The sequence below is a fragment of the Strix aluco genome, chromosome 17 (assembly GCF_031877795.1).
Source record: "Strix aluco isolate bStrAlu1 chromosome 17, bStrAlu1.hap1, whole genome shotgun sequence".
Taxonomy (NCBI): Eukaryota; Metazoa; Chordata; class Aves; order Strigiformes; family Strigidae; genus Strix; species Strix aluco.
Window position 1 is genome coordinate 5,874,725 of NC_133947.1, and position 22,525 is coordinate 5,897,249.

At 38.5% G+C, this 22,525-nt stretch overlaps 1 protein-coding gene across 2 annotated transcripts in view; it reads right to left on the reverse strand.

Annotated features, from left to right (window-relative positions):
• Positions 1-9,298: 9,298 nt before the first annotated feature.
• The window catches only part of VAPB (VAMP associated protein B and C), a 32,225-nt gene continuing 18,998 nt past the window's right edge, over positions 9,299-22,525 (reverse strand). The window contains exons 3-6 of one of the 2 annotated variants that reach the window (XM_074843493.1): positions 16,795-16,898; positions 14,517-14,597; positions 12,974-13,027; positions 9,299-10,543 (exon numbers count right to left, since the gene is read on the reverse strand). In XM_074843493.1, the coding sequence (XP_074699594.1) occupies positions 10,385-10,543; positions 12,974-13,027; positions 14,517-14,597; positions 16,795-16,898 (398 nt within the window). In that variant the 3' untranslated portion in view covers positions 9,299-10,384. Of the gene's footprint in view, positions 10,544-12,736; positions 12,914-12,973; positions 13,028-14,516; positions 14,598-16,794; positions 16,899-22,525 lie in introns of both variants that reach the window. The other variant, XM_074843492.1, reaches the window with a different exon arrangement.

The following is a 22,525-nucleotide window of genomic DNA, read 5'->3' on the forward strand; positions in this document are numbered from 1 at the left end:
GCCTCGCCCAGCAGCCACAGGCACTGCCAGGCAATCGCCACTCCCACTCGCCCTGCACCGAGTGAAGCAAAACATCACTTACAAGTCTTCTTAGGCCATGGATTTTCACTGTCTCCTTTTCAGTAAGTGTCCTGGCACACCAGTTGTTAATCCAGCTCTCCTTTCAATGAAAATGTCACTTCCAGACTCATTCCTGTAAAGATGTTTTATAAATCTGCCTCTAGTGAACAATGGGCTGAGGAGATACTCGAATCAGACAGCACAGTCAGGTCAAACTGATTTCTACTGACACGAAGGACAAACTAAGAAATTATATTCCCTGTCTGCTGCAGCTAAGAAGCATATAACTTACTTGGAGAAGCCGTCCTCCCAGTAGCTAAATCCTCTCCAAATAAGCCTATATATCTTACTCACAAAGGAAATTTTGTTAAACCAGCTATGCAATAGCTACCATCTTAATGCTGTAGTTACGAACTTGCAGCTTGTACTTAGCTAAATTATGGGTTTTATAACATAAAAATACTTTTGGGGGATCTGTACATTAACTGATAATTCAAATGAGATGCTTATTAAATGCATAAAGTTCTGACATAAACGTTGTCAGCATGTTCGCATGTTCCAGGCATGATCAAATATTAATCACACACACAATAGTTATACTTTTAAGATGATACACAAAAGGCTTCATCACCTCCAGGACCCTCTGCCATCAATGGAGAAGGAGACTTCTCCAGGGGTTAGTTCAGCAGGCAAAGTACCTCCTGGTTTCTAAGGGTGGTTGTGTTTTGTTGCCTGCTACTGCCTGGAGATCCACGGGCAAATGTTTGAAGAACAGGAAGCGCATCTTGGAGAATGTGGCATCTCCTTTGGGATGTCCCAGCTGAGGTGCTGTGGATCAGGGCAGGTTCGGGGTGGCACAGCTACACCTCATACACATGGCAGAACGTTTTCTTCAGCAGAGCAGTTCCCCATCGCCGTGCTAGAGCCGTCATGCACAGCAGCAGGAAGGTTCCTGTGGCTCAAAGCAGCAAAGCTACATATTCCTGCAGGACTGAGATGTCCATGGCAAGAACAGGGAACAGCCTTGTGCTGTCTCTGGGTGGGTGGAGGAGGAGGAAGGCAATTCCTGCCCTACATTTACCCCCAAGAATGAGATTTGTGTGCGGATACTTTTTTATTTTCATTTACACAGTATGGAAATATATTAAACTTAGCAAGTATTCAACTATTGCATGGTGCAAAAACTCGAAAGACCACAGATCCTTTCAAGGTGGTGATGGGACTAACATGATGTAACAAGTTAACAAGACACCACCACGTACTTCCACAACATATGCAACAAGCACTTGAGAAAGCTCCCACCTCCTCCAGCAGCAGCTCCGGAGGTGACACAGCTCCACTACTCCGCACGAGGGGTGGGCTGTGCCGGCTGAACTCCCCTCTGAAAGCCTCATCAGGAGCCTCTTTGTGCTCCCCTGACCCCCCTTTAAGTATACTTCTGAAAGAAAAAAAAGCCATGAAAAAAGCTATTTGCATAAATATCATAACTTTTATTGTTCTGTTCACAGTTTTTGGAGAAACATTCCTAAATTACACAAGTTATTATCTCTTAAGAATTTGTGCCTTTTTCCAATTCGAATTTGCCTGGCTCCGATTGCCAGTCAGTGATTCTTGTTGTGTTGCTCTTTTTAAGACCAGAGAGCTGCAGTGTTCAGTATTTTCTCCCCGTGAAGGTACTTGTGCACTGTAATCAAGACATTCTCAATTTTGGTAGATAAACTCAGCCAACTGAGTTCTCTCTCTCACCCTCTCTAAGGCATTTTCACACTCCACCAGTAATTTTTGAATCTTTTTTTGCATCCATTCCAATTACTCAGCTTCTCTTTTAAAATGTAAATATCCAAATTGCATCCAAAATTCCCAACTCTCACAGCTGAGACATACAGAAGTATAATCACTTACTGCTAACAGTAATTAAAAACAAGAACACATTCTTATTCATTAGTCTTTCACCCTGGGGACTGCACTGGGAACACGTGGAGCTGTTACTCACTCTGGTCCTGGGTATGGGTATTTTTGTCATGTTAACATTTTATCAGTAATGATTCTGGATCTATTTTCAGCAGTGATTTGGAACCACTGAATCTCTTGGGTCCCAGCAGGACCCTTCTCTGAGCCTCCCCCATTTCATTAGGGTTCTCTTTGAACAACCACTTCTGAAAGGTGTGATTGTCAGAAAACACCAAGCTTTGCAGGGGCCCAGATGGACTCAGTTCACTCAAAGAAAACTGAAAAACAAAACACAGAACAAAACGACTTACATTGCGCTCCTTCATTCACACTCATCTCCTTTTGCATCCCTTCCCTGGGGGTGGCAGGTAGCTCAGCCCCACACCCCTCCGACCTGCCTCCTTTGCCATCCTCTCAGCAGGTCAGAGACTGCCCCAGGCAGCTCCCTTAGAAATACTGACACAAGGTTTCTAGACCTACTGAATTTAGAAATGTTAATTTTTAATATTAAGCACTGCTAATGAATGACATCACCTTTCCAGTTCTCTTCCATCATCACTAGCAGTTTTGCCACCTGCATCTAGCAACGGCCCTTATCCTACCACAGATTTACTCTGAACTTCTGCCCTTTATCACCCTCTCCAAGCACTCCAACCCATGTATTTTCCTTTGGCTATTGCTTTCCTTATTAATTTTCTACACTTCGTAACTCTCATTTTGAGTTGATTGCTGTCTGCTTCCCCCTTTCTTATTTGTTTTATATTACTTTACATCTAATTTTTCCCTTCATTTCATCACTGAAACAGGAGATGGGCGGTCAGCCAAAGTTGTCTCCCTTCTCGATTGCAAAATTATTGGGTTTTTGGTCATTTAATACCTTCCACTTAGAAAACTGCCAATTCTAATTCAGTTTTCCATCTAATTTCTTCTTCACTACCAGACTTGATAAGAAATTTGCTCAGCTATGCCCTTTTGAAGCACCAATTACATTTATTAGCAGTCTGCGTGGCTGTATGCCTAGCTCAAATGTAATCAGGATTCCAACTTCTAGTTCTGCAATTCATTTATCTTCATCTGACATAAGCAAGACAAGACGAAGTAACTTCAAGTTTCATGTCTAACATTGCATTAGAAAAAACAGGTCTAGGACACAGACAATGAACTGACTACCGGGTTCCTTTCAACTGTAAAATAAATATGTATCTTTTTATTGTACCTATGAAGAAAAACCAAGTGAGCATGCACTGGCAGCTTAGTACCAGCTGAAAGTCAATGGTAACAGGCACATCTGTCTTGGAAAACTCATCCCCATTCACTTCTTATATAATACCCCAAAAATTTAAGTTTTTTAACCACTCCAAAAAACAGAGAAAAATAAATTTCAAACACTCTGAATATATTTACTAGCTTCCTACACTGAGTCTGAGAATGAAAGTCTTTTGTACCTTCTTTAATATCATAAGCTACTCAGACAAGTTGCCTTTGCAATTTTCTGCTTCTCTAGCAGGCACAAAAATTTAAAGCATGAGCTGAGTTTGCCGGACGTAGTCATGGGTCTGATCTCCTCTTTACAGCTCAATTAACTTATTTTGCCAGTTAGCCATCTTTATGCCCCCGTTTAAAATACCTTAGGATGTATTTTGCATTCTAGATTTCCCAATTCTTAAACTGAAACAAAACACATAAAAATGTTTTAAAACACCTGAATATATTAACAGCATTGAACTAGTGCTTCATTTGCGAAACAATCCACACTGAATATACAAATGCCTGTCATTTACGATAAATAAGTATGCTGCATTGAAACAGCAGAGAAAAGCTGGAGACAGAAAGGAGATGGTTGACAAGACTCACTGCTCCAAACTCTACACAGAGCAAAGAGAAAGGAGGAACAAATTGATCAAAGAGCAAGCAGAAAGGTGAGTGTTACCCAGGATGGGAAAAGGCACCTGGGCCCAGAGCAGACATCCGTGTCGGGGAGGGCTCTGCCAGGCAGCTCCCGTGGCCCGAGGTCCGGGACAGGCAGTCGGGGCAGAGCAAGACTGGAAGGGCGATGAGGAGAAAGGGACTGACACAGAAAATAAACAGGCAGCAGAGAAAAAAAGCCATTTGAAGACGCTCGGCTGAACATCGCTTTCTTTGCCAAGGAGCAGTGAAGGAACAAGGATGACTTGGATGGAACCAAAGGGCTGGGGGAGGGAAGGGAGTGAGATTTGACAGCTCAGGCAGAATAGATCAGAAAAGAAACTGGGCAGGAGAATCTGCAGCCTTCACAGAAATTCTCTTTCGGGCTCAGAACTGAAGCAAAAATTCCTGGCTCCAATCACACTTCTGTGTGGCCTCCCAGTGAAATGTGAAAACAAAAATTGCTGCTTCAGCTCAGTTACTTCCCACATCGCCTGCTTAGGTCAAGAACGGGTGTCCATGCAGAGAACCTAAAGGATTCAGTCCTGACACACACAACACCATGATGCCATTTTTAAAGTTCAACTTCTAAAAACCTAATTATACATATTAAGATTCTGTAAGGTCAGGCACACAAAGATGGGCAGTTTTAGACAACTTCTGGGCAGCCTTTGCTCACTTTGACCCGGTACTGAAGGCTTGATCAGATACTGCAACATACTCACAAAGCGGCCAAACTAAGTGCACAAACTTGGTTTTGCCATTTCCTAACTTCCGAGTGCTTGACTTTGTACAGCCTTAATAAAGGTCGTCTAAAAGTAGTTTTGTGTGGATAATTGTGTGTGGGAATTTTGCCAACTCAAACATGAGGGAGTTCAAAAGGCTTTTCTAATCTTGTGAGTTTATCCACCGAAAAAAAAAGATTTGATTAAAAAAATGAAGTACAGCTAAACTGGGAACAATACTTTACTACAGGCTGTTCTTCAGTTCTTCACAGGCACTTCAAAATCTTGAAAAAAAAAATTCACAAAATTAGGAACTTATTAAATAAGAATAAAATGTACTGATGCAGAAACATAAACAGAAATGCCAGATGCATAATGTCAACTTGTAATACGCTGTTTCAATTAATTCTTCTTAATTCATTTGTTTTCTTAACTTCTTTTGTTTTGCCATCTGGAAAAGGCCATTTTATAATGACAGATCGTAAGAGGAAAGATCCAAAGTTCAAGTTTGCTTGAAGGAAAAGCAGCCTTGTTTCCATGCTCGTAGACTCTGCGTTCCTTTCTGTAGTTTTCACTCACACAGAAGCTTCAGGACAAACTTGGGCCTGGACTGGGAGGCAAACAAGATCTACATGGAAGTTTAGTAAAGTTTTCTAAAGTTTTCCTCTTCAAAATGCAAATGTGAAAACAGTTCTGTGGAAGGAAACGAAGCCACAGGAAACGACAGAGTAAATGACAGGTATATAGTCATTCTGGAAGTGTGCAAGTGCATGCTTATTAAAATATTACATTTAAGAGACTTCTGGCTGGCTCTTAACTTGTGTTATTTTAAAAAATAATCTACATTTATCCAGTAAAAAAAATCAACCCATTAATAAAACAAACAAATTTTATAGTTAAGCAGATTTGAGTAGTGGAAATGCGCAATTACTTTGTCCTCTGAAGCTAATCAAAATAAAAGTTAGTAACAGCACAATGAGTAATGTCACTTTTGCACTGACACCCATTAGACAAAGTGATTCAGTATACATGAAGCTGTCAGCATAATATAAAGAAATCTTAATTGGACATGGTCAAAGGACCAGCATTGCCCTGTTTGAACAATAAATCCCACGATTTATCTAACTGTAACAGATGATTTATACTAGCATTGTGTCCCATTGTCAGCCTTTAATGAAGTACAGCTAGAGAACTGCTAGGTTTCACATGAGCAAGCAGCCTTGCTCGGTAGTTGCTCTTCTTTCTAAAATGCCTGAACATTGGCTTATACACATATTTTCTAATTAGTAAATTAAATTTGTTGACATGTATCTGATTACAAAGAATAGTAACTTCCACATACAGTACTGAACCAGTCTCACTCCTGTACAGATTACTTTTCTGACCAAAAAAAAAAAAATCTCAAATACGTACACTGAAATTCACTCACCACCTGTCCCTTCTCAGTTTGCTCACTTGAGGATTCGAGTAATGGATGCTAACCCATCTTCAAACAATGGAAAAGGGGCTCTCCAACCCCAAGCTGCTCTAGTGCTGCTGTGAAGTACTATTGCAGCTGTAACACAGCCACAACAAACACGAAGTGCTTGTTTTACATGTTCTTTAATTTCAAACAGAGGGATTTTTGGTTGTGTTTTTTTCTCAGTTACTTTATATAGAAAACAGAACTCAGGATATGGCATTTCAGGACATCACGTAGAATAAGAGAAGTATAGTTTCAAAAACTTAATACTACTACACTTAGTCACTACTGTGCCCGATAATTACGGAATTGTTCCAATTAGAGATGAAAGTTTCATACACATTTCTAAAGAAAAGGGATGACAGTTTTCTTTCCTTAGGCAGCTGCAACATTAAGTATCTTAAGACGTTAACAATCCATTTTTGTGTGCACACCACTATGTAAATATGCTGACTGCTAAATCAAGATTATAATAAGAATTGCAAGTTTCCATGTGCAGCAAATAGAAACCCTTTATAGTTTATTGGTGAGAAGAAACTAGTGATTTGCAAAGTGAGGTTCCAACTTCATCCCACTAACAGCATTTCAGGACAAAAAAGTAGCATGGAATACCACCATCAAGCTATTACAATCCTGTATTTTTAGAAAATTACATTATGGTACATCAATCCCTCTCAACATGTCACACACGGTATTATCTTGCTCTTCAATCCCTAAGGCTATTCAACAGTAACTTGAAACTGGGTGCCTGGCTTGCATATGCAATTGTTCCAGTTGCACATTCACAGCTGACAACTGCCAGTGCAGAGCAATAGTTATGATCATTCATGCATGGAATATTTGCTTTAAGATGTGGATAACTACATGGAAACCACTTTCCACTCATTTCCCAGTACTAGGCTTCAAGGCATTTTAGACATCTATTTATGCCAAATTTGCCCAAAGAGTGCAGACAGGAGTGTAAAGCTCCACAAAATGAAGACTACCTAAGCAGCCTCTACTGGCTCTTACAAAAATTAACAATAAATGTATATGCAAGTGGGCATCTTAAAATAACAGTACGGACAATAATTAGATTAAGTAATAACTTGATTTCTACTATCATGTATCAATTACAGTTTTCTAATATCTGGTGTTATGTGAGGACACCAGACAATAATCCTATTTAGAAACTCTTATGTTTCATGCATAACTACCTAAGATATACAATGCCCTCCAGAATAATTCGCTTTCTATGAATACTTCATGAAAATATTTGCCCTGGTGTCATCATGTAAGAAACAACTTACAAAAGATCCAGGTGGCTTAAGAACATCCATCCAATATATTTTTGCAATGTATCTACAGACTGGCCTTTTAGGAACCTTGGAAGAAAAAACATCCTTAAGATTTCTTTCTACTGCATATGAAAGAAGGGTCTGGTCAAATGGACAGGTAATAAGGATTCCAACTGATCAGTCATTTTATTTTAAGCTCAGCAAAAGCATTACCCAGACAATTCGGTGCTACTGTCTGTTCAGGCTGTTGTCAGAAATGGTTAGGAAAGACCTCAGAATTTCCAAAATATAAGCAGTTAATTAACAGTCTTTTTTAGGACTGATGGTGTGGGTCAGCCCCAACTGCAGGCTACACTTGTTACCAACAGATCCTTTACTAAGGTCCTCTGTTGGTCTCCTCCATCACCTGTTTGTAAGGCATTTAGCAAAGCATGAGAGTGTTTTCTGGGACCTCTTTATAATCCTGGGGTGCAAACAACAGGAACAACTTTGCTCACAAATGATTTAAAGTTCCAAGTTGTCACAGATCACTAAGAAGTGACTACTGAACACTGGAAGGAGGACAGACATTCTGCCAGCTTTCCCCTTCATCGGGGAGCTGCCCGTGCCAGCAAAGTCAACTGTGGTAGCTAACAGTGTGTGTAAAATTTGCCTGGAACATTATTACAGATATACTGACAAGAGACCAGTTTAAAGCTTCAATCCTCCCCCTTTACCCTGCAAAGACAGTGATTTTTATTATTTTTTTTTAAACAAACTTTTTTGAGGCTGTTTTTCAGCAGAACAGAGGGCTCTCAAAAAAAAAAAAAAAAAAGAGATCTCAAAAGATCAAGATATTTACAGCCTCTTAAAAAAAATACTGCATAGCTCTGTCTCCCTTCAGTAAAGGTTTTCGCAAATATATTCTTCAAAGTCATGAAAACTAATTTTGCAACACCACTTACAACCTTTTTCTGAAAAGGTTCTTTTAAAATGTTTCATGTAAAAGTTTTCATTAGCTTCTACTGCCCGTAAAGTACCTTTTTCTTGATCAACTCTGCCCAATTTGTCACACTGAGCTCACTGCTTCATTCTTTCCAGCTCATCTCCCATCTTCTGTGCCCTTTACAGGCATACTTTAATAGCTTTGTCACTTCCACCCTGAGCAGACAAGGCACTAGCATTTTAAAATGCTAAAGATACACCTCTCATTTGTTGAATCTTTAGGAGGTACTTCCAGAGTTGTGTTCATAAGCTGAACACACCAGTTAAGATTTTTTTCCTCCAATTTTCTTATTAAACCTCACATAAAATTTCCACTTATTTGCACTTGCAAAGCAGGAAACCCTTGAGACACAAGTGGAACAAATATAAAGGTCAACGAGTGTAGCAGACAGGCTGCAGCCCAAACAGCTTTCTCAAGAAATCACAGGAATAATAAAGGAATGAAAGAAGTCACTTAAAATAGGTATCTTAATCCTGAAATGTGTTACAAAAACTTTTGTCACCAATGGTTTTTGGACCTACCATCTAAGAACATACAGGAATTTACCTGCTCAAAAGCTATATAATCTACTGAAGTTCAACATGTTAAAACATATTGAGTTTATGTATTTTGTACTAAGTATGCTTAGAAACAAAATTACCTTAGCCTTACTTTCAACATGCTATCAAGTGTCTTAACTACTGAATCCAACTAAACTGAAAAACAGGAAGTTACCTTGTACCTCAGCAATCAGCACGGTTACTCTGAACAACACTTATGTATATCAGGCTCATGATGGGGTGGTTTGGATTGATTTTAAAATTAGGCTGGAAAAAAAAATTCATCCTGAAACAAGGCTGCAAGTTTCCTTATACCATAAACAAAGTTGACAGAGAATACTGTTTCCTCCCCCCTCTAAAACTGTGAGAACATGACAAAAGTAACAAAGGAAACATCAATTTGGGGGCTTTATTTAATTTTTCTTTTCTTTTTTTTTCTTTTTTTTAAGATGCTACATAGTCAAACAGGATTGGTCTTTTACGGCATAGGACTAGTTTACTACTAATATTTTTCCCCTAGATAGACTTATTTACATACAAAAACAGTTTCCTGACCACTGTTTCTCCAATGCTCAGATGATCAAAACTCCCAACAATTGTGTAGTGCCCAAAACACCAGGAGGCAGAAGAATCTCGCATCACTACAGCAGCAAATTTTTAGTTCTAGTCACTGGCTTTAAACAGGTGCCTTTTCATACCATATAGTATTAGTCAATTTTGTGACAATAAGGAAACATGAGATGAAATACATTAAATAAGTTAAATATGCATTAAACATCTCTGAATAACATTTTAATTCAACTAAATGAACCAACAGCAATGTAGCTTGGTCCCTTTATGAGAACAAGGCATTGACCTTTATTCCAAATGAGCGTCATACCAGTCAATATATGCCTCTTAATGATGCTTAGCACATTCAGCATTGCCACATAAAATTCTTTTCAGCTTCTCACTATTCATTTAAGTGCCAAGAAATTGATAACTTGCACAGAATTGAAGACACTGACAGAAACTGTTAAATTTATGAGCAGAATGGTGGACTAACGTATTTTACAGGTTATCAACACCTCCTGCCTAACCCAGCTCCAAACATCCAATAGGGCCAGCTCCAGCAGTGGAGGAATAGTTTTTTCTATTTTTCCTTTTTTTTTTTTCCTTTTTTTTTTAAAAAGAGGTAATCCAGCAACATGTACCAGGGTCTAAGAATGTTTAAAATGACATATACAATATTCCATTGTAGTGTTAAATCATGACTTTCTCCCCTCCCTTCATCACTGAAGCATATTCTCTTTCATTCATTCACTCATTGTACATTTTAAACTTTCTAGATTATGTTACATAGTATTTGTGCAGGGGTAATTTAAAGGCAAGACCTGTGAGATGTCATACATTAATTTTTTTTTAAACATTGTTATGAATAAATTTAATCCAATGATATGGCAGAACCATCAAACCAATTTACAATTTCCAGCATGCTGCCTCTACAAGGCTATTTTTCCTATAATTACACCAAAGACAAAGAACAAAACCACCAAAGCAAGTAGTCTGGAGCTGAGCCCTTCGTCCTTCACAGCAGCTGCAGAAGCAGATATTGGGTTGTTTGTCTGGGGTGCCTTCCTCATCCGCAGTCCATCTTCTTCCTAAAGGAAGATATATTAATCATTTCTACTGAAAAAAAGCTTTAAACGTTCACCCTTATCATATTTATTTTAGGTGGGCATAATATAGGCAAAAGCTAATTTACAGCTAATTTACAGCTCTATTTCCTAGATAATCCTGAGAAGGAAAGGGTAGTGAGACAGGAGAGGAATTCTGTATCTACTTGACTAGCAGAGCAAAACCCCCATGTCTTGGAAGTTTTCTCCTGCTGACTAAGGTAACAGGGGAAGCAATGAGAAAGCCTGCGAGAACACGTGTCCAAGGTCTGAAGACAGCTCCAGAACTTGAAAAACAACGATGGAGCGAACAGCACAAAGATGCTTTTCTTATTCTGTAAGCAAATATAGTGCTCTTGGGGAAAATGCTTTTCCATATAACTAAGAGAGGTTGTGAAAAACATGCAACTTGAAGGCAATTATACTCATCATTCCCCTAGTTAGATGTCACAAGCACATTTTACCAGCGTTTGAAGGGACATCTATTTCCCCCATCATATTAATGCTGACATTTTGACATGAAACTAATGGCAATAATTAGGGTATTTTCTTGGTATGAGTTTGACAGCTCTCTTGATTTAAAGATGTATCAGACAACAGATAAAACAACATCATAAACACCAGATATTATCAAGTGGAGATGATGTTCCCCACCTCTTGATCTAAACTGCTGTGCAGCACAGCTGTGTGTTAGCACACTCCATCCACACACACACAGAGCACATTAGGAGGTGGTAAAACAAGCCTTTTGTGACCTAACTTGTATACAGCTGAAACAACATTATGTTAGATTTTTTTTATGTAATAGAGTATTACAGTGCAAAAGTATAAGATACTGAAGCAAAAGCCTTGAGTCTATACATAAAAAAATACTCAAGAAATAAAGTTGTAATAAAAATTACCACAGACTTAAAAATTGTCAGATAAGTGAAATTCAAAAGACTCAGGGTATGTCAGTGTTTATCACTTCTAAATTTAAAGGAGCACCCTAAGATTCTGGAGGAAAACAATTTTTTTTAAAAAAATAAATATTTTATTTATTAAAAGTCACAGACAACCCGATACCTCCCCACTTCTGTAAGTCTGGATGGGGACAACTGACTTTCATAAACAACAAAGTAATGTTTACCTAATAGTAATTTTACTGCTAGAAACAACACATTTTTGTTTTAAACATTTTTGAGTCACTTTTGACAGTGACTCTAGCCTGACACTGACAGCACCTGCTGGCTGGCAGTAATTTAACATTTCTGATGCTTTACAAATGTTTCTAACACTCCACAAAGGGAACAAACAGTTCACCATTTTAAGAGGTTACTGTGAGACATCAGCTCAATTCCAGATATCTCTTGTAGAGTGTTTATTCAAGGCTGATTTGCAAAAAAGTAAAATAAAATCACATAGCACTTATAATATTGTGAGACTCTGGCAAAACAAGAATACAAGAAGTTAAGGTCTGTCTCAGCTACATACATATATTATTTCTATGTGCAAAACAAAACTGGTTTGCAAATGTTTAAAGAATTTCTGCATGCAGACAGCCAAGCAGCATCTGAGCTGACACAACAGACTTCCTTTCATTGGGCTCCAACAGTCACAAATTCCAAATTTTCATTGGTGGTGTTATCTGTGAAACTAGACATTTACAACAAATGAAACTACTGCAAAAAGTTTTTCAGCATGGTGATAAAGGCTTCTCAATTACTTAATTTCACAGTGATGTGCTGGATATGACAGGAAGCATATTTCCTCTTAATTTATCTATCTTTGGTCTTTTCAACTGCATATTATAGGTGCAATTACTAAAACAGTATTTGCACAACACTGCCCTCATGCTCCCATCAGTTTGAGAGAACAGGGCCAAATCCAACACTGAATGCTTAATTCAGAGTCAGAAAATTAGGTGGGAAAAGGAAAAAAAAAAAGAGAGGGAATTCATTACTTTGGGTTGCTATCCAATCAAGTTTCTCTGACTGCACAACTTGTATGCTCCTTTCAAAGGAATCATTGATTTCAAGACTTTTTATCAGTTTATAGAGAGAAACCTTAATATCTTTTAATTTATAGACAATATTAAAATATTGTGCCAAGGTCAGGTAACAAAACCTTTAAGTTGGAAGCTTCTTTTTGGGAAAAGGGTAGATCTGGGGAAAAAAAAAAAAAAAGGAGTATCTTTACCTTAAACTGTTTATTCTCCTCCCGTAACCTCTGAACTTCTACTTGAAGCCTCTTATAGTCTTCCATTACTTTCTTAACTTCAGTGTCATCCAAAGAAGAACTTATTGATTTAGACATTACAGAGGAATCTGTCTTTGTTGCAGTTGTGGATACAATTTTATTTATTTCTATGTCATGCTGTTAAAAAAGGATACAGTGATTTTTGGTTAGTTATTAACACCACACCACACCACACACCTGATATTTAGGAGGAGAAGCAGGTAAAATTGTCTGTGCACACCTGAAACATGCCTGTATCAAAAGAAATAAACAACATTTTTCTTTCTGTAACCTTTACTTTCCCTTTCTGTTTCACAGAAAACAGCAGATCAGCAGCAATAAGTGCAGACAGAACGACCTTGACTTTTCAGTCCCTGCATATATAGAAAAGAAAATATCCTTAGACCACGTCCCACAATATGAATGGGAACTAACTTACAGTCTGCTCATGGAGTGCTCTCCTCACCTTTCCCTCCCCAAGCACAACACAAGCAGCTACTTCAGGAACCAGGGTACTGCTAGCAACTACCCACCTGCTCTGCTGCAGTTCCCTCTCTCCTCACTCCCCACTGCTGACTATCACCTCTCTCCATCTTTCTGCATTTATGTGGTGATGGAGGAACTTGCAACCCAAGTTAGGAAACAAGCTGCAGACCTCAAAGCCTCCTCCCTTTCCTGCCTCTGGATCCTCTTCATGTTGTGCACCTTAGAATGCAAAGGGCCTGGCTCTCATAAAAAATAAACCACACTCTCCCCACACAAACTGCCAACAAAGTCTTAACATGAAGACTTTTATTTATACCTATAAAGTAACAGGATCTTATTACTACTTGTGCTGTGTTTTGCCCTAATGAATTTTAGGGGTTATAGAAAAAGTTACAACTAAACAGAATAGCTGTTAAGTTTCATTTAATTCAGATTTCTTCCTTCCTCTCATCACATCTCTAAACTGGAAACACAGAAGGTACCCCGGCCTAAAACAAAAGCACCCACTTTTAGAGCAAATGTTCACTGTCTGGAGCAGGCAGAGCAGACATAGTGAGACTACAATAGCGACATTATAACAATACATAATCGTAATTACAAGCTGTCCAGTGCAATGCAGAACAATTGTGCTTTCAGTACCTGCATACTAGGAAACATTTTTCACTTTATTCAATCCATTATCAGTTCTACATTTGACACTACATACTGCCATTAGAAATTAATGTGTTCATTACCCTAACAAAAAAGGATCCCACAATGTTATAGCTGCTAACTGCAATATAATCCCTAACTGCATTTGTGTCTTTCTTACTAGCTTTCTACCAATTTACTTGCAAAAATCAGTGTTGTATCAAAGAAGCAAAGGGGAGTGTTGGACAGGCAAATTTATATTGTTGACGGTTATAACTGCTTCAGTATAAACTCCGAGTTTTATGACCATCAATCAGCATTTTTCAATTTTTTTTTTTTTAAATGTTCCTTATCCTGTGATCTTTCACTAAATGAAAACACATCAGCTCAAAGATTTCTTTGTGGTTGTGTTGCACTTACATTGTTCAAATTAGCTGCCAGTTACATTAAGCATCACTAAGATTTTAAATAGTTTATATTGTGTTTTCAAAGGGTGATGCCATCCAGGCAGTGAAACAGAGGATTCTGTCTTTTGCTTATATAGCTGTCTGTATAAACATGCCATTTTACATGATTTACTGTGGTATTAAGTTAAAACACTCAACATGCATCTGAAAATACTCACAGGCTTATCATTTTCCGCTGGTAGCTCAAACACACATCTAAGTTTCGAATCCATAAGTTCTTCCGGTTTTGCTTCTTTCCACTGGAATAATTTAATATTAAACATATTGGTATAATAAGGAAGACGGTAAATGCAGTGTATTATGTAAACAAATTACATCATCTTACTCAGGAAAAACCCCACAGGTGTTTATCACATTACCATTAACCACACACGATGAAAAATGAAACCAAATACATAACTGAGTGGTATCATAAAGAAAGACCAACTACTATGAAGAAAATAATTCTAAATAGTCTGAAACTTACACAGGTAATTTATGAGAACTGGGAATCGTGTAAGAGTAATTAGCATAGATAGGGGGAGCTATGGTCCCGATTAAAAAAAAATAAAAAGGGGTGCATTCAAAGGAAGGGAGGTAACAAAACCCCAAATCAGTAACAATGTTAGTTCTGAAGTCTCTGTGCAGTGGAGATCCCATTCAAGCTTTCTCACGTGAGATTTTCTTCCTGACTGGTATGAACTACAGGACTATTCTTCCTCCTCCTGGTCTTCCACCTCCTTATTTTTCAGCATCAATGTATAAACAACAACAGATGTGCTACATAAAGAAAAGGATACCATCCCCTCTCATCCTTCTCTCCCCTTCAACTAGGGAGTCCACTGCAAAAAAGTTTCCTTCCAATATTTTTAATAGGGATTAACAGTTACAAATCTTTGCTCGGTATTGGCTCTAACCCTGAACTGAAAGACTGATTCACAGCAGTGATATACAGCAAGAAGTGTCCACATTTAAGTCCTGCCGTTCTCACATGCTTCTCTCCACTATGACCATACTTCTGGTAGCATGGTATTGCTCAGCAGATCTCAAGTAGGTGTCAAATTATGGCTAACCCCTGTGCAACCTGAAGAAGTATTTGACTCATCCTAAATAGCTGAATTGTACTTCAGTTCTTCTGTGGCTGAAGTCAGAATTCTATTTCGAGCCTGTTGGCTGCCTGTGAAGCGTTGAAAGGTTTATAGTACTCCAGTAATTTGTCTCACCTGTTTATCCAGAATAGGAAGAGATTTGGAGTGTGGTAACAAAACTGAGAACTGATCAAGTGTTATAGGAAAGGAAATCACATTGGTCGGGAAGCTCTGGAAAACTGAAAGGGCCATCTAGGTCCTAAAAAACATTCTTTGCTAGCAGAATAACATTTTTCATGGTATAAAGTAACTCATAAAAATTAAAGAGTTAGAAAGAAAGGCAGACTGGCTTATCTTTCTAGTGATGCAGACATTTTATTACTATTGGTGCTTCTCCCACTGGATCTTATTTTGAGGCCATTAAACAAATATAGTTCCATAAATCTCTTTCAGAAGGGAAATTCTTAACCCTGCAGAGTGCCACAGCTTTAAAATGCTATTCAGAAGCTGCATATTGTAAAGACTACTGTAAAAAAAGCTACGATAGGTATTCTGAGGTTTTTTGGGGTTGGCTTTTTTGTTTTTAAGTAATATGTATACATACAAATACACACAGGCCCCACACTTCAGAGTAAAGGCCTTTTTTATTGTGTCCTCAATAGCTACTGAGTATTCTCTCAAGCTAACAAAAGCTAGACTAGAGAAAGCTTCCTTGTACCTTCTTGCAGCAGCAAATCTTGCTGTTACAGGAAAGCCACCAGTTGACATACTGGTTTGTTCCTTTCAAAGTTGTGTTAATGTAGCCTGACATCTTATTTCTACATCTTTTGTCCTCCTTTGCTTTAGCACCTACATGCTTCTGTTACTTTCATTTGTAATCCACAGGACAAAATCTGAGGGCTTTCATTTACCTAAGCCACAACAGACACAGGCAGGGATAAAGAAAAATACAATACTTTTAAATCCTCCTGGTTCTTGCTGGGAAAACGAGCTGCTCAAGGGAAGACTCAAGACTGAGAGTAGAGGCATAAAATATAAAAGATGCCACAGACTTAGACTATATAGTTCAAGTTGGCCTTTCTAAAAAAAATACATACTGAAAAAAATTACAACTACTTAACATTTGTTTCATGGCTTGGTATCCCATTACTGACAGCAGTGTCCTAAAGAAGCAACCAGAACTGTGTCTTTCAGTGCAAGATTCCTGGGGCTCGAAATAAAGGGAAGACACCTTGCCATGCACAGACATGGAAATCTGGCAAAGCTTTCAAGGATCATTCCAGTATGGTTTGACAACAGCCCTTAAGCAAAAGGTCTTATACAATTATATAATCAGAAAGAAATCCATTTTAATTAATGCAATACTTACTACTGCTTCCATATCTGAAGTATCAGCTGGAGCAAACATAGACTGAACCATAAACTTGTGTTTACTTTTCTCATTAGGGTCATAATCAAAAGGCTGTAGCATCACTGCAAGAAAAAAACCAAAACACCTTGTGTTAACACTGCTCTGATGCACTGTCATGCACTGATGATATAGTTACCACATTTGAGAAATACAAACATTAAAATGGTTTCAAGTTGTATTTCTGTTATGACCAAAGCAGCAGCTGAGATCAGGAAGCTCACTTTAAAATAAAATTTTAGAAGAAGGTAAGAGAAACAGACTTTCAGTCTGTCTAGGTTTTTGTCTGAGAATTTTGGAATGCTGATCACTGCACAATATTCCATACACAGCTATGGCAAGATAATAATAGTAATTTATAGTAAATAGGATCATTTACGTATCTTCTGGGACAGAGGGAAAAATTCTCAAAGAAAGCATCTTTTTTTCTTCCTCAATTCTTGAGGCAGAAGTAACAAGCTGGCATTTTGATTAGTTGCACACAGTATTGCTGATGGTTCCTGAGAAAAGCTACAGAGGCAAAGTCAAGCATTTTAAACCCTGACGTTCAAGTCTCAGGATGGAAATTTCCTCTATAAAGTTCAAGCATCCCACGGTATTTGTTTTATCAAGTACAAGCATTTCTCTTCCAAAAATAAGTTGCTGAAAGTTTGTTACCAATTTATAGCTGGAAGTTTATGGTTAAATGCTATATAAATTTTGCCTCTAAAAGGTGTGCAAGAAATTTATTTCTCTCCATTCAAAAAAACCACAAACATACCAGAATTTACTTATGCAGAAAATGACTGTTCAAGGGGTAGAGAGCAAGGAACAGCAGGGTTCAGGGGGTGCGTGTGCTTTTTTAATTTTTTTTTTTTTTACTTATTTAGCATTAGGATTTTCCATGTCTTTTCTTTTTGGATAAAGAACTAACATGTTAAAGTAACTTGAAGAAGAAGAGTTATGTATTTCATTTACATGGAATAGTCTTTAATCACAGTGGTCACTCAGAACCCCTACATTTTGCAAGTGACACCTGGATATTCAGCTACTGTGACATTAAGAAACACAGGTTTGGCTTCAACATGAGACAGAACATATGTGAAAATAAGCAAAGCAGTTTACATAAACATGTTATTAGATAGTTCAAAAAGCTACCACCCCCTCAAATTTAAAATGAAGCTTGTGTATACTGCGATTACTGCCAATGTAAAAAATGGTGTAAGGTTTAAAAATTCACATTTTGCGAACCATGAGGCTACTTCAATTCAATTCAATCACTAAGAAGAGAAGCAGTTCAAGAATCGGGATTACTTTCAAGTATTAGTGCTATTAACATTATGTGCCCAAATTCATATGCACTAATTGCAGGGGTTTGTCGTGTAAAAGCGGTATCCAAAGATTTTATTTATTGCAAATGAAGGCAAGTCAAACCAATATGCCTCCTTCAATGAGCCGAATATGTTACAGCTGTGCCATCTTTATTATGCACACAATCTGTGGCTATCAACAACCACAGGCCTTTTAAAGCCAGAAGAGAAAAAAGATGGCAAATTCTGTCAGATGAGGTGCTTTAAAAACTATTATACATTTTAAACTCATCTTGCAGTAATCAAATACTAGTCCAAAATAAATGTTTGCAAATTAACAGGCTACTTTTAAAACTATTTTTCCAAACAGAAGTGATTGCACTGTGAGAGCACATATATTTCAACACTGCATGATACATCGCTGAAAAGCAGCTGCGTAATATTTTCTCCCCTGTAGCAGACACCTAACTTATTTCATATCTACATAATGTGTAAGAACCAACTGGGTAGTCAAAACTATCCACTGTTTATGGAACTTTTCCAGATCTGCAGTTTTATCAGTTTGCCTTGCTGAGTGCAACTATAAGCTCATTTGAAAATCATTATTTCCCGAGTGATAGTGCTGAAGCCATTCTCAAACGCCAAACGATTGCTGCTCTGAATTCCATTCACTGACTCGTAAGAGCAAGCTGCTAGAGAGGGCTCGACAGTACAAACGTTGTTAGCACTTGTATTTTTAGATCAATACATGAAAGCCACATTGACACAAATTATTCAGCAAATGTCTTGTAAGCCAGATGGGAAGCTCAAAAATACGTACTTTGTTCAAGAGGAAACCAAACCATTTCAACATTTATTCACATACTATTGGGGGTTTCTGTGAAAGATCAGTTCCATGTAACTGCCCTAACTACTAGAGAATTTGCTCTGTCAATGTAGCTCCTTTGTTTTGACTGGAAATTCCATACCTTATGTAAAAGCGTATTCCTACAAAATGCCTTATCAAATTAGTCATCTCATCTGGTCAAAAGTTTCTGGCCAGCTTTCATCAGAACCCAGAGAAACAAAATGATTAACATGATCTTCAAGTTTACAAGCACCAGCAGCCATTAGGCAGAGAGATGTATTTCAACCACTTTCTAAACTGATCACCCTACAGCTAAAGGACCAGAAGTATCCTACCACTAGCAAAAACTGCAAAGTCATTGAAAGATCAATGGAATGAGGAGTAGCACAGGTTGTATTTGTTAGCCCACCCGTCTGCCTCAAAATTCAAACACAAAGGACCAATCTTATGTACATCCTGTTTTGAAGTGTTTCCAAAGAAACTGATACCAGTTTTCTCATACATTCCAGCTATACTCTCCCTATTTTACACAAGGCCCTCTCTCGATAAAGAAAGAGAGGCAATGACCACCTAATATGCTCTTTCCTTTTCCTAAAACAGTTTACTGGCAAAGTAGTAACAATGTCAGAAGCATTAAACTCTTCTGGTTTTCCTAGAGTAAACCCCGCTTTCTCAAGGAACAGAGTAAATTTGAAGCAAGGAACATGGAAGGAGGCAAAACTCTACCCGTAACGCCTGCCAGGATCTAGCACTCCCTTCCAAGAGCAGAAGGAACAGAGAAGTCTCTCTGCTCAGACAGTCAGCAACCTTCCTCTAGTTTCCATCTAAATTTATTAATGGCCTGTTTACTTGGTCCTGGACCAATACTGCCCTTATGCTTAAATATCAAAGAAGGGGTAGAGTCATCTGCTTCTGGTGTACTCCAATACATCAATCACAGTAACTCTTGGCCTTCTGGTAAACTGAGTAAGCCAGACTCAGTGGGTCACCTCTGGGCCAGGCTCCCCATTCACTCTCTGCACCTGTTCTCTCTTGAACTGCTCTATGTGAGCTACTCTAATTATACATGCAGGAATTTTTACTAGTGCCTTGGACAATAGCATTTATACCCTCTTATCTCTTCTGTTATCCAGCCTGCTTGCACATACTACATTTGCCTTATTCACAGCCACATTATCTCAGCATCTTGGTCAGCCTAGCCAGCTCCCTTTGTTTAACAAGCTTGCAATTATACCAGGAATATTTTATTCTCCAAGTACGTGAGTTTGCTCTTTCTCTGATGAAACTCATTCTCTGTTTCTCTTACTGTAGCCTTCAAGGACACCCAGTTCTGCTGCATATCTTCAGTCTCCCAACTTTACATCATCGTCAGGGTTTTTAGTCTACTCTTTGTGCCAGAATTGCTTATAAAAACATTAGACAATGCTAGCACTAAGAATCATTCTCAAGAAATGTCACTAGTAACTTCCTGCTATTACATTTCCATCCACCATATCACTGTTTACTGTTAAGTAGCCCATTCAATAGTCTGTGAATCTATTTTTCTTTTCGAGCTTTATTGATAGTTTTTTCCCAAATGGCACTGCATGAAGTTCTTTATGGTCTGGATAGTTCAAATCTACCACACTTATGTCACCTTTACATACAATACCCCAACCAGCTACAAGGGCAAGCCTCAAGATCATCGTGCAATTTGATCAGCTCTGCCAGAGGTGAGCAAAGGACACTCGCATCTACAGAAACAGGCGGAATCTGCTGCACCACTTCACATTTGTTCCATGTTTACATAGTTCTTCCTGTAAATATTTCAATAATGCTAAAAAATGTTGAATTTGTGAAGATATTCTCCTAAAGCACGCAGATAAAACCAAACCAAAACTTGGCAGTCGCTACATAGTCCTGGGAGGGCCGGGGGAACAGCATGCAGCAGCGACGCTGCCTCAGGAGAGCTGGGGCTGCAGCAGTAGTTGGGACAGGATCGGTGTCTTAGCGAAAGGGGCAGCCCCGCTGCGTCTGAGAAGAAGGGCAGCTGCAGAAGCACCCTCCTGAAGGCTATGCAAACTGCCTTTTCAGAGTCAGACAAGTTTACAAAAGACTAAAAATCCCCCCACAAGGACATTCGACAGCAACCTAAGGATAATGTCAGCTTCTCCCCATTTTTAGGAAGCATGTTCAGACTGCTCCCTTCAGCGGGACAGTGTGCACAGATGGTACCATCTGTACTTCCCCTCTCTCCCTGCTATACACCTATCTGCAGACTCATCAGCATCTGCTTGTATTTTTTCACTTTTCCTTTGTAATCCATTCATGCCTTTTATTTAGATTTCAACCTCTCGAAAGCCACAAAATCAGATATCTTTGTTGAAATAAGACATGTTTAGCAAAAATGGACTGTGTGCAAATACACTTCTTTCCAAAGTATTTCAGACCCAATGCAATGAAATCAGATGACAAGGCACACATACACTTCCCAACAGTTACATAAACTCAGCTGTTAAAATTACATGCCATTATATAACAGGTGAAAACACGGGCTACAAACCTGACACCACAGCAAGCAGCACAGGCTGACAGGGCCTTAAATGCCAATATTGAGGAAAAGCTGTGATATGGCATAAAAAGCCAGTATTTGAGACTCCACTAGAACAAAGCAAGGCTTACTTTTCTAGCATTTTACGTTTTAGATGAGCCGTCACACTAGTACAAAATAAAGTGGAATAGTGTTCTGACTGCTGCCTCTGTCTTAGGGCAGAATATCTTCTCATATACTTACATCAAAATAGTACAGGTATAGTTTCACAGGGGTATAACAGAAGCATCCAGTTACTACAGTGCTAGGAAGATAAGGCTGCCCCAAACTCAGCTTCAGTCAGTAATATTCCGAGAAACTAATAAATTGTTCCAGAGCTTCATGCCACTATACTTAGGCACTGATTTTTTGGAGAGACAAGGTGCAGTATTGACGCAGTGCTACCAAGCTGCTGTGTTAAAGCCAGTCAGCAATTCTCAAGAGGACAGATTGCATATAGCAAATACAGCCCAATTAGTTTAAGTGTCCGGAAGTTATTACTGAATTAACTATATTCTAATGATTTCTCATCAGTAGCATTTTCACTAGGTTTGGAGGCATTTGGGGGCTGGAACTAGATGATCTTTAAGGTCCCTTCCAACCCAAACCATTCTATGATTCTATGAATTCAAGTCCTATTTACTCAAGTCCTATTTTTATGTCTTGTGCAGGACTTAAATTACGTGACTGAAAAATAACTTATTCAGAAGCAAAGAAATAAATTCTATTTATTTTTCACTTCATTAACTCCAAAATCAGTCCTCTATTCTTAAGCAACATTACTCCAAAGTAAAGGTGAAACACATCTCCCTGCTTTCTGTGAATTCAAAACCAATTCTGTTCTGTAAGTTAATGAAAGTCCCCTCTTTGATCCCCTCATCCAAAATATCCCTTATGCTAATCAGAACCAAAGACACTGCCATCTTCAAGTCCAAAATGAGTTCCCATGCACGGTTTAAAGGAGCTACTAGGAGTGCAATATATACA